Below are 13,392 nucleotides of genomic sequence, written 5' to 3' on the forward strand. Positions count from 1 at the left end.
TATGTGTATGGACATACTCACATACCGATACACATTTAAATTCTCTTTCACTTATTCACATGTAATTGTACATACACATATTCATGTGTACATACATACACACATAAATGTGCTCACTCAGATGCTGATTTGTACTTAAATATGTGCTCATATATTCATAGATATCCATATATAATTGCATAGCTGAAGATAATATACTTCATGTGTGTTCACTCTTAAGTACTTTTACATATATGTGTGCACACAGATATGTGCACATCCACACTTATTTACATGTACATTTATCACCACAGAAACAGACTTATGTTCGTATCTGTGCTTGGTCATACACATTTCTCTTTGATGTTCCCTGTTTCATTTTCTGTAAGCTAGCATACACATTTACACATGCCTCTTTGTACATCTGCACAAATGCACAATCCCACAATATACACATGTGTGTAAATACTACACGGACACATAGATGCTGCAGTATAGGGACTTACATGTGTCCAGACAAGCTGGATGGATCCCTCTGGGTTCTAGTTCCAGATCTTTCTTTCATGGCTTGTCAAAGGGGCTGTTTAGTTCAGGACCCCTCTCCCTCTTCTCTCTTTCCCATTCCTGTTCCAATCTCTACCTTCGTTTTCTGTGTAGACTCAATGAAACTGCCTGGAAAGGTCAGATGAAGGGCTGGCAACTTCAGCCCTCCCCTCGTCGGGAATGGATAGAGACCCCTGTTGCTTTCCTGGCTGCCTCTCTCTGCTCTCAGGTCTGCTAGCTCCAGTGAATAAAGCCAGGCCCTGGGAGGCAGACAGTCAGGCCTGGGGACTCCAGCTGTTTATAGAGCTGCTATGCACTCCCGCTGCTCTTGGAGAACAAACACAGGCTGGAAAGTTTCTGGCATGGGGACTATGCTCATATTACCATGAGCCCAGGAAGCACAGTCAGCTCTGTGTGCTTTTGGTGAGGCAGAGTACTGGGCTGGAAGTCTGGGGCCTTGGGCCTGTCTATTCAGTGAAGTTCCCTTTCATCTCTGATTTCCTTATGATGAGAGGAAACAAGCAAGGGCTGGGTAATTCCAAACATCCAGGGATTAAATATTTATATTTGGCTCAGGAGAAGACAGCCTTTGGGGTGAGACAGATCTCAGTTCAAATTCCACCTCTGCCACTGATCTGCTGTGTGACTTTATGCAAGTGACTTAATGTTTCTGAGCCTTGGCTTACTTATCTGTAAAATGGGGATTACATTTCCTGCCTCACAGAGGCTTTTGTGAGGTCTGAATGAGATGATATTGGCAAAAGTGCTCTGCACACTGCCTGGCACATAGTAGCATTTAGACATGGTTGTTGCTCTTGTTATTGTGTTAATATGGGTCCAGTCTTGCTCTGCAAACATATTTTGAGTGACAAGGAGAGAGGCTTGAATGGGAAAGTGGTCCAAAGGGTTTGGTTGGTGGGATCTACATTAGAAAGAAGTTGCGAGGGAGGGGAGGGCTTGGCTACTGCAAACAGCATTAGACCTGGGTTTCTGTCCCACCTGCTCCATGCTGTGTGACCTTGCTCAAGTGATGTCCTCACTCTAGCCATCAGATCCCCTCTCTGTAAAATGAAGGCCTGTCTTAGACAATTTCTTAAGGTTTTTTTCTAGTTCTGAGGTATTATGTTTTGTTTTTCCTAATTCATCTGCAAAGTAAATTAAACACATACAGATAATTAAGGACCCAGTGGGGGGAAAATCACAGTATTGTGGAATGTACAAGCTGAAAATGGTAACTCCTCTTTTAGATTAACGTTAATTACTAAGGAGTAAACTCTGTCCCCTGTGGAACACTCCCAAAGAGGCACATCATTGCCAGTTTCTCATTCTTTGTCTAGAGATTATGTATCTCCACCCCAGGGGACCATGGCCCCCAGGGCCTCCCTTGTTGGTTATCTCGATTTTCATTATTGACTGTTCCCTCCTGAGGCATACTGAGCCTGGCACCATAAGAGGCTGGATTTCTTTATTTTATTTTATTTTACTATTTTTTTAAAATATGAAATTTCTTGTCAAATTGGTTTCCATGCAACCACCTAAGTGTTGTCAAACATAGAAATCCCACCTCTTTTAATTTGGCACTTTCAACAATAGCTGACTTAAAAGAGGTTGGATTTCGACGTTTGACGACACTTAGGTGGTTGCATAAGCGTGCTGTGTGGGTCTGTGGTCCCTCCATTTCCTATGTCTTGGCCCTTTGATGTTGTGGTGGTTTGATGCACAGCAGACACCTTCTCTGGCTTTCGAGAACTGATCTTAATCCCTGCCTGGGAGCTCACTGGTTCTGTGATGTGATGCCCCCAAATCTGTTTCCTCAGCTGCAAATTGGGAGACATAGTGTCCACCATGTCTACTGTATAGAGAGTGGTTGCAGGACCAAGTATTTAGTGAAGGAATGTAACAAGAGAGAGTGAGTGTGAAATGTGTTCAAAATTAGGAGGAGTGTTTAAGAGTAATGGCAGACATTCATTGTGTGTACTTTGTGTCAAGCACTGTGCTTAGCATTTTCTATGCTTTGTCTCTTAGTCCTCATAACACGTCACAAGGCGGATGGTACCCCACTCTACAGATGGGAAGGCTGACTCAGGCTACTCTGCCCGAGGTCACAGAGCTGAACCTCAGGTTTGGTCTGGCCATGGAGGGCTGTGTCCTAATTGTTACACTGTCTCTGTAGAGGGCCAATTGCAGCAGGAGTGAAGTCTGGAAAGGTGGACAGGAGACATGGGGAGGGGGAAACTGAGGCTCAAGATCGTATAGCTAATCAGTGATAGCTTTGGGGTCTCCATTATCATCACCATCACCATCAGCATTATCATGGGAAACATGAAAAACACTTACAAAAACTCTTTACTGTGCTAAACACTCTCTTGCACATAATTTCCACCCATGATGTCTCAAGGAAGTCAGTATGTTAGTCACCACTGGGATTTTACAGACGGGGAAACTGAAGCTTAAAGACATGAAACAAATCAGCTCCTCACATATAGTGAATGAGCCTGGGTCTATGTGGCACTGGAGTCTGGCTTTTAACCACCACACAAAATAAAGGCAGACTGCTCTTCCGTTAGGAATCTGTGTCAAGATCTGTGGCCATCATATAGAAACAAGTTGGGGTGGGGGTAGAGAGCAGATATGTATACCTGTCCTCAAATAACCAAGTTCTTTACATAGCTAGGTGGTCCCTGACTTGATCTGATAACTATTTACTATTCCAGAAGAAGAGCAGAAGTGTCAATACTCACCACACAAAGACTGAATAATGCAAATGTCAATGATCTTCTGATTTGGGAAGGACAAGAAGAAAAGCAGGGGGGCTCCTTAGGCGCTCTTAAGACATCCATTCAAAGTGTGGGAAAACCTGGCTTTTTGACCTGGATACCCAGTGAAAAGCAGCTGGATTTGTTCCTAGTCAACAGGTGGGATCATCTCCATTTGGAGGTAAGACGCCTATCAATTTTAAGGAGTTTGATCATTCGTCCTTTGGATGTGGGCAGGGTCTCCGTGATCCTATGAAGACAGGCCTCTTTACAAAAGGACAGATTTTGGACCATTTGCTCCATGATCTATAGAGCTCAGTGATTTTTGCCAGTCTGGGACTGAAAGATTAGATCTAATCTCTCTAAATGTTTAGGACTGAATCACTGTGTCAATCAACTGACAATATATTTGAGTTGGTTTATTTATTTTGAAAAGTTATTGAGTACCCGTTATTAAATCACTGTGCCAGCTGCTGAGGTTACCACAGGAAACGAGACAATCTTCCAGCCCGGAATAACTTGCGTTACAGGGAGAACAGGGACGAATAAGCAGACTCTTAATGGTGGTACGCGTGAGTGGTAAGGGCTAGTATGGGGACTGTCAACGTGTCACGAGAATGGGTGGAAAGAACTCAATGTAGCCTTGGGTCAAGCACACATGTGAACTTGCACATGCACACCCGTGTTAAGAATGTGAAGTCTGCCTCTGCAGGTAATTCAAGTATAGACTTAAAGGAGAATAGCAGTCAGCAAGGGAAGGGGGCTTAATGCTGAAGCCGGGGGGAGCCACAGGGGAGGTGTGGAAGTAGGGCAGTGGTGTGGTCAAATCTGTGGTCTTAGAAGGGCCAGTGTGTGAGAAAGAAGGATGGGCGTAGGGCAGGATGAGAGTTAAAACTCTTTTGCAGTAATGTGAGCAAGCCCCATGGAAGCCTGAATGAGACTAGGGGGATGGGGATGTCCAGAAATGGGTGGCTGAGAGGATTTCCTGGCAGTAACATCTGTCTATAGGACTTGGTGATTGGCTGGCTGCTCTCAGTCTGCTCCTAAAGAGAGGACTCTTCAGGCTGCTTTAATTCTTTTCTCATGAGTTAGATCACTCCTTTCAAAACAAGTGCAATTGATTTTTTTCCCCAAGGATTGAGAAAAAATTTTTTAAAGCATCACTGCATTTATTTATAATCACAAATGTAATGTTTGCTCCTTGCAGAAATTCAGAAAGTAGGGAAATACTGAAAGAAGAAAATTGAAAATTATCCATAAATCTGCAATCCAGGGATAATTGCTCTTAACATTTTGGTATTTTCCCCTCTAGTCTTTTTTTCCAGTATAGCTGGTTTATTTCATTTTGTTTTATTTTATTTTTGTTTATTTATTTAGTTTGAGAGAGAGAGAGAGAGAGAGAGAGAGCGCACATGTGCTAGAGTGTGCACAAGGAGGAGGGGCAGAGAGAGAGAGGGAGAGAGAGAATCCCAAGCCGGGATTCCCTCCGCAGCTGTCAATGCAGAGCCCGATGTGGGGCTCGAACCTATGAACTGTGAGATTATGAACTGAGCAGAAATCAAGAGCTGGACACTTAACACCACTGAACCACCCAGGCACCCCATTATAGTTGACTTATTCTAAACTTGTTACCATGTGAATTTTGAAAGACACACAAAAGCAGAGAGATGAGTAGATCAACCCAGTATACCCACTGCAGCTTCTATAAGCTGTCTTCTGCTATTGTACAGTTGAGCTGTAAACTTATAAGCAGCTCTTTATATTTTCTTTTCATCTAAAACTTCAGCCTGTTGCTATAATGTTGTTCCTGTGATCCTGGGTGTTTGGCATGTTCTAGCCTTGCCGGCTCTTTGACCATTTTCAGATGCATGTCTTCACCCAAAACATTGAATAGGACAGTAAAAATGTCCAAGTCTGATATACACTAGAGATCTGAAAAAAACAAAAAACCAAAAAAACCCCAAACCCCACCAGATTCCCCGCCTCCTCGGGGAAGCGCAACGCAGAGGATGACATATTTCTGGAAGAGATACACCCCCCAGCGGGAAATAGCAGCCTGTATTCTGACTCACTCACCATGGTTGTCTCAGCAATGGAGCCGAAGCTGTTGATGAAAATGTTGCAGCTCACATTCACCGGGGGACCTGCCAATCAAGAAAGATTGCTGCTTAGCTCCATGGTCAGGAAGAAACCCACAGGATAGGACACATTGTTGGGACACTGACTCCAGGGATGGATCCCTCTTGGTGGTGGAGACCCTTGCTTGCCCTCCACCCCACCCCTGAGCAGCTGGGACTACCAGCTACATTGCTATGCCAGATTCCCTGGTCCCCAAGTGAGCACCAGGTACAGAACACCAGAGGCTGAGCTGAGATGTACTTTCATTAACACAGGATGATTCATCATCCTGCCATATGGTTGAAATCCCTTCCCCAAACCCCATCGGCTGTCTTCTAATTTGTGGCTGAAATGCATTTACGGCTACAACATTTGGAGGCCATCTTGGGAATCGCCAGGAACAGCAAGTTCCTCGCCTTGAACTTATGAACCAAGAATGATTGCCTGAAAGGGCGTTGATGGGAATTACCAGCTGAGGAATCCGGAGGGAACCTCCAGGGAAGTCCATAAGTCTTTGTTAAATACTTGCTAGGCAAGCTTTTGAATTCTACTGAAAAGGATAGGACAAAATGGCGAGATATTTGCTCTTTGGGATCTCATTGTTAGGGGACCTCTGTCCAGTTGAAGCCCAATCTCTTCATTTTATAGTATTAATTGTAGCAGTTACCATTTACTGAGCATTACAGGGTTCGCTGCTGTGTTAAGAGTGTTACTGATATTGTCTCATTACATCCTCTTGACAACTCCGTAAGAAGACATGGTTATTACCTCCATTTTGCAGATGAGGAAACAGAGGCTTAGAGAGGTTATTTGTTCATGACCACACAGCTAGTAAATGGTGGAGCCAGGGTTTGAGTTCAGATTTATCTAATTCCAAACCTGGTGGCTCGCTATACTTGGAGGAAAGAGGTTCAAGGAAAGGAAGGGGCATGCTTAAGGTTACAGAGTGTCAGAATCCAGGATTTTAAGCACTGGGCTTCCACATGAGCTGACAAGGGGACCAGTATAAAATAACCAGAGAGGAATGTGAGACTATGGGTTAAGATTGCCATAAGCAATAGGGGTCTAGGTATGAGAGAGGTGCTGGGGAGCAAGTCATTAGGAAAGACTTCAGGAAGGTGATAAACCTTGAGCTGACCTTGAAAATGGTAATACTTGGATGAGAACTCATAATCCTTCACGTGAAGATTGCAATGTGCAATCTTTGAATTTTTTTCAGGTCTGCTTTCTTTTTGATCCCCATGAGGTCCTGTGGGAGCCGGAAAAAATTTATCATCCCTGCTGTGGAGCAGAGAGTTTTAATAAACTTCCTTGGGTTTATTTAGCCAGCAAGTGGTGGAGCCAGGGGTCAAATCCAAGTTTTCTGATTGTGGAAAGAAGGAAGCAGACAATCCTTGTGTCCTCTGTTACCCCCTCCCTTCTGTCCCTCTTTAAAAAGTAGCCCAAACATTTTGCCCAAACTCAGCCAAAGTTTCCTTCTTTTCAGAAATCTCGGTGTGTAGGAAGGGACTCAGTCTTGTGGGAATCCAGGTTTTCCCTCCAAGGGAGTGCCAGTCTCCTGGGTTTTCGATAAAGCTCCAATACGCACTGGCTACTTTATTTAGGCATGCCTTTTCCTGTTTCTGGGTAACAATTTCCCCATCAGTCTGGGACAGTAGCTCTTGACCTGGGTAGACACTCTGAGCTTGTTTGGTTTGGAATTCCTTTAAGGAAGCTCTCCATTTGAATGACAAGGTTACAGGATTTCAGGCCTGGAAGGTTTCTTAAAGGTCACCTAATCAATTCCTTCCCAGCCTGCTGTCTGCAGTAGAATCACCTGGGGAACTGGTTAAACTGCAGATTCCTCAGCCCGACTCCAGATCCAGTGAACCCAAATCCCTGGAGATTAGCCCAGACACTCTTGTTTAACAAGCTAACTTGGGTGATTCCCATGTACAGCCAAGGTTAGGAACCATTGCTATGGTGGCACCAGCTACCCTTTCAAGGCTGAGCACTTGAACACTTCCAGTACTGGGGAACTCATTTTGTCTTGAGCAGCCCTTTCCATAGTTGGGTACTTCTGTCTGCTAAAAAATTTCCCTTATGCTGAGAGGAAGCCTGCCTCCTTGTCACTACCACTTCAACGAAGACCCATTAATTTTTTTTTTTTTTTTTTTTTGGTCCTCATTTAGACTCAGACCGGGCTTTTCTTTTCATTCAGTCTCATACCATTAAGATGCCCCCAAAAGTTACTGCCCATGCCTTGAAATGACACACCCAGAGCCCCCACCCAGGCCGTGCAAGTGTGTGGTGCTGTGACTCCCATACAAATTAGATCCTGATTTATGTGTGTGAGAGGGTACCAGCCGAAGGGACCCCATGGGGGAGGTGCGGTTCATTGATATAAATCTGAAATTAAATTATCCTTGAGAAAATTACGATCTGGCTGCCTTTGGCAGCAGGATAATGTATATATTTCATTAAATATTAAAGTTTAATTTTGCTTTTGTGTATGTGTTTGTATTAGGCTGTGCCCCTGATCCTGGGAGCCATTATCCTACACAGAGTCTTAGAGAAGATACAGAACATCAGAGCTGGAAAGGCCTAGGTCCTACTGGATCATTTTACAGATGCAGAAACAGAGGCCCAGACATGTCAAGTGATTTTCTCCGGGTCACGCTATCGGGTCGGTAGTGGGAGGACTGGATTCCGATATTAGTGCTCTGTACTTCCATATAACGCTTTGCATTGCCACGGTGTTCTGCAGACTCAGCCTGCTGTTCCCAGCCACCCCTGCCTTCAGGAGATTCAGGAGCAGGCAAAATTTCTGGTGCTTGAAGGAAACTGCTGAGTGATTAATCACTCTGTGCAGTTTTCAAACAATGCAGGCCTCTTCCTCTTGTGTTAGGGTCACAGGGGCCTTATCTACGTGGCCTTTTCAGGAGCTCTGCAGTTTGTATGGGGCTGTGGGGAATCTTCTTTGTGCCTGAGTGGGAGTGTGAAGGGACCATGGGGCTCGGGGGCAGGGGACACTTCATGCCAATGTTTCAGCTCTCACCACAAGGGAGAGTGGAGAAATCTTGCCTCCTAGTTCTTGGGAAGGGGAGGTGGGGAGAGGGGTGTTCTGGAAGGATGTACCTTGCTCAGAGCCCAACTTGGAGGAGACTGAAGGGGGGAGAGACACTGCAGGTTTGGAAAAAGTCTAAAGCATTTTCTAGTCCTGTAGATTTGGGGCCCAGATATTCAAAGTAAGGTTCTCAGACTGGGGAGGAGAAGGGCCCTGCTTGATTCAGTAATTTTTTTTTTAATATAATCTATTGTCAAATTGGTTTCCATACAACACCCAGTGCTCATCCCAACAGGTGCCCTCCTCAATGCCCATCACCCACTTTCCCCTCCCCCCCATCACCCCTCAGTTTGTTCTCAGCTGATTCAATAGTTTTATAGTCTGTGTGAAATTTTACTCCTTAAAAAATGTCCATTGATAGGGGTGCCTGGGTGGCTCAGTTGGTTAAGCGGCCGACTTTGGCTCAGGTCATGATCTTGTGGCCCGTGAGTTTGAGCCTGGTGTTGGGCTCTGTGCCGACAGCTCAGAGCCTGGAGCCTGTTTCGGAATCTGTGTCTCCCTCTCTCTGACTCTCCCCCATTCATGCTCTGTCTCTCTCTGTCTCAAAAATAAATAAACGTTAAAAAAAATTCAAAAAAAATGTCCATTGATAGGCAAATAAGTAAATAAATGAATGAATACACAAATAAATTGCTAGCATTAGACAAAGAATTGAGTAAACGTAGCTGAGTTAAAGTCTTGACAGCATCCCTTGGGATGCTCTAAGCCTTAGCATATATTTTAGTTCATTCATTCATTTTTGAAAGTTTTATCGAGGGCCATCTACGTGCCACGTACAGTGCTATGCATAGAGGAAAGCTAACACCTGTACTCTGGATGCATACACGTCCAACACACGCTTTCCTCCTTAGGAGAGCTACCCCAGGGCACTCAGGATGGAGTTCCAAGAGAGCCCACCAGGGGGCATGCTGGGCTGGAATTCCCGAAAACCACCAGCGGCGACGGAGGCAACCTGGTGGTCAGGTCTGTAATGTATTCCGTTTGGCCAATGGTATTCCTAAAAGATGTGATTTAGCTGCCAACTTGGACAATTTGACAGCAAACTCCAGCCTCAAGTCTTCTCTTGGAAGGCCCGCTGCCCAGGGCCTGCAATCCTACCTGGCAGCTACTGTTAGGACCTGAGAAATGGCTGCTCTTAGGTGAACTTGTGCTAACTGGTTTTCTTTCCTTCTCCCCATCCTGCTTTACTCATGTGCCATACCTGATCCCCCTGGGCGTTTGAAATTGTGACCCTGGTGAAGGGCTTGGGCCCAGACCCTGTGGCCACGACCTTGGTCCTGACTTACCTGTCCCTGAGGGAGGCAAGGTCATGCTAAATGACGCTGGAAGGTATGACCTCAGAGAAGGTGCCAGGGGAGCCTCACGGTAAACAGGAGTGGGAGGTGGGCCCCAAACAACCAACCCCACTTGCAGAGCACTGTGAGAAGGGTACTTGGAGAATGGCGAGCGAAGTGAGCAAATATTAGGAAGCTGTTATCAGCTGTCACATCCCTTGTTTGGTCTTGCACTTGAGCCAAAAGGAACAGTGCGGAAGGGCATTTGGAATCAAGAATTGATTAGGAGGCTGGCAGTTGGTCCTCGAAATAAGATTTCAGCAGGGGTACCGGGAGGAAGGCGGGCATGCACAGGGAACCCCTTAAGGACCACACCTGCGGAACTCTGTTCAGTAGTTTGAGATGGCCACAACTTCCCAGGGCATCCATGGACAAAGGGAGCTGGTTTCCTCTTGTAACAGACGTTAAGATCTCAGAGGACTCTGAGAGTTAAAAGAAGCTTTCCAGATCAGTTTGGTGAGGATTTGTAAATTGCACACCCCCCTCCCCTGCCCCCCCCCCCCCCCCCCCCAAGCGTATCTGGCTTGCAAACATGTTTTGTTTGAATTCACATGTTTTAGGAATCAGGACATTTTGCATAAATCTTGATTTCTGGCTCTTCTTAGACTACTGGATGATCTGGCAACATGGGGCCCTCCCTCATTCCTGCAGGTAATTATGGGCTGGGGCTGGGGCTGGGGAGAGGCCGCCCGCTTCAGAGAGGCCTGCACCTCTATTTCTCCAGAATCGCTACAACTCCCTTTGGCCTTCCTCTTGGCTCACCTCACTCATTTAAGTAACCTGCCCAGTCCCTGTGGCCATTTGAAATCATGACTCTGAGTTAGACTAGAACGTCTCAAAATTATATAGCAATCCCTGGGAACTTTCAGCAGATGCATTTTAGCTGGAAGTTTCTTCTCTGAAACAAATAAAACTAGAGCTGCCTGTGGGGGGAAGCAAGGGTGGGCTTGCTTGCTATGCCCTCTGCTCCTTTTTGGGGCACATGGCAGGAAAAGCCTGAGGGCTCCGTGGAACGTAGTTTATAAAAACCACAGATCCAGCCAACTCTATCACCGCAGAGATGAGGAAACTGAGGCCCAGGGACAGGAAGAGGCTTATCCAAGTTCAGAGTGTAAGTCTGTGCCTGAAACAAAACGTGAACCCATTTCTCCGCGTTTGTCAATTGTCCATCATAACCAGAGGGAGCAAACAGGTTTTCATGCACATACTGACTCCTGGAAACCAGGGTACTGTCGAGCTGGATTCTCTGCAGCTTTGTTCGGTCCTGGGGGGGAGAAGACAGAACTGACTAATGATGTCTGCCTCTGGGAGAGGAAAGAGTCGTGGGATTCAAACCATGTGTTTACCATCTGCTTATAATACCATGCTGCTTGCTTCTGTAATCTAGGAAAGCAGACCCCTGAGGATCTGGACGGAAAGTTTTCTCTACCTTTGAAGTTGGGCCTGATCCTGGCATCGTATCCAGAGGTTCTCCCCATGAGCTTATCCAGGAAATCCGAGGGTGACATAGGCTTGGGCGCGGAGCGGGCAGCGTCAGCCTCCTTCGAAGCAGCAAGGCTAAGAAGGGAGAGAGAAAAGCAGTGGGTTAATGATGGCCCTGTGATCCTATCCCCGCCTTGCCCAGACCCGAGAACCACCAGAGTGTTCTCAGCCTGGGAAATAGGCAGTGTGGGTCCTTAAAGAGGAGAGGCCAGCTTCTGTGGTTTACTCGGCCAGATATCCACCAATGTGGGATCCTGGCAGGCAGCTGGGTGTCTGATTGCTGCTGAGAAGCTGCCTTGTCTTCAGGCTGAGGTTTTGAGCAGTCATGGCTGCCGGGCCTCCCTGGGGAGGAGACTGAAGGGTTAACTTCCCACCAGGTCCAGCTCTGTATTTTAGGCCCCTGCATCCTTCTAGGTGTTCCTGGGGAATAGCACCACCAGACAGAATCTCAGAGACCTAATAGTCCAGCCTTTCCCCAGCGTCTCTCTTCAGAGTCAGAGTCACTAATTAAAAAATAATGTTGCCCAAGTCAAATGCATTTGGGAACAGAAATATAATCAGGCATCTGTACCTGGAGTCTTCTCAGAAGCTTTAACAAGCTTAGAAGCCTATCCGTATGGGACTACCATCTCATGAAACATACACCTTAGAAAATGCTCGGTTGGGAGAATTGAGGCACAGTTACTGGAAGAGACCGACATAGGTCTCAGAGTAAGTCAGTCTGCCTCGGTGTCTCAAGACTGGGGGATTTAAGATCAGACTGTGGGATGCTTCACAGTGTTTCTGTCCCCACCCCACCCCCATTCCTATGCGACAAAGTGGTTTCAGGTTCTCATTCAAGCCATAGCATGAACTACTGACGTCTGACAACAGTGGCTGCTGTCCCCCTGCCACACACTCAAAGGTGTACAGATTTCTAGAAAAGTCAAGATTGGAAACTGAAGGGTTAAAGAACAATCACTTGGGTTGCTTTGGGCAACTGAGCTTTCCTAGTCTTGAAATTACACCAGGAGAGAGCTGGGAGCAAACGCAGCCCTATCGTGTAGTGCTGGGGAGCAGGTATGTTGAGGAGGTAAACGCATAGATGAGCGTGCGCACGCACGTGTGTGTGTGTGTGTGTGTGTGTGTGGCGTAAGATGGGAGCTTCTGTCACCCAGCCAAGTACGACATTGCGTTCCCCAAGGATCTGCACTCAACCTCTCTCGTTCTTCGCCTTGGCTTGTTTCTGATCTCACAGTTGTAACGGTTTAAGTGATCACCTCTAATGGATGATTCTCACATCTGTGTCTCTGCCTGGCTGGTCCCGGAAGCCCCCTTTCCTCATTTGCAAACACCCGCAGGGCTCGTCTACCTAGCTGTCCTGCCTGTGCCGCAAATTCATCTTCCAACCTCAATGCCACAGCTTCCTCTCTGAACTTGCTCCTCCAGACCACTGCTCTCCGGACGGCACCAGCAATTCCCCATTCTCCAGGTCCAGAAGCTTCAGAGCCATCATATCTCCTTGTGCCCTTTCCTCTCACATCCCCTTCCTTGTCAGGTTCCGGACCATGTTACCTTGTAATATAGTTACTTGTGTTTGTCTTTGAAGACGGGGAATCATGGTGTTTTCATTTATCGTTTATTTGTTCTTTTAATCCCCTACTGTGTCTACCATGGTGTCTCAAGCATAATTGGTACCTAGTAATTGTACAGTGAATGAATGAATGAATAATATGCTACTTTAATTAATCAAGTATTCTGGCTAATAGGGTATTCATAAATATTCATATATGGATTAACAACTTTAAAATCATTAGACTATTATCTCCAGCGATGAAGAATACTGAAAGCAATCTGGTATTCCTTTGCAGGTTCAGAGGGTATTTCTGGATTATTTAGACACTCCTATTTAGTAGATCCCCTCATCCATATACTGAAGAAACTAGTTTTGATTGACAGGGTGAGAGACAAATGCATTTTACTGGTTTTATGTGCATGGATGTTTGTGAGTTGGTGTGATGTGGGCAGGTTTCTGGATGTGATGTGTACAAGTGGGGAGATGTGCATGGACGTGTGTGGGGGTTCGGGTGTGATA

At 46.0% G+C, this 13,392-nt stretch overlaps 1 protein-coding gene across 2 annotated transcripts in view; it reads right to left on the bottom strand.

The window, feature by feature from the left end:
- GLRA1 (glycine receptor alpha 1) overlaps positions 1–13,392 on the bottom strand; it is an 83,814-nt gene that overhangs the window by 38,340 nt on the left and 32,082 nt on the right. For both annotated transcript variants that reach the window (XM_019464481.2, XM_019464480.2), the window contains exons 2-3: positions 11,266–11,393; positions 5,355–5,422 (exon numbers count right to left, since the gene is read on the bottom strand). In XM_019464481.2, the coding sequence (XP_019320026.1) occupies positions 5,355–5,422; positions 11,266–11,393 (196 nt within the window). The remainder of the gene's footprint in view (positions 1–5,354; positions 5,423–11,265; positions 11,394–13,392) is intronic.

The sequence above is a fragment of the Panthera pardus genome, unplaced genomic scaffold, assembly GCF_024362965.1.
Source record: "Panthera pardus isolate Hobbes unplaced genomic scaffold, ASM2436296v1 HiC_scaffold_2, whole genome shotgun sequence".
Lineage (NCBI taxonomy): Eukaryota > Metazoa > Chordata > Mammalia > Carnivora > Felidae > Panthera > Panthera pardus.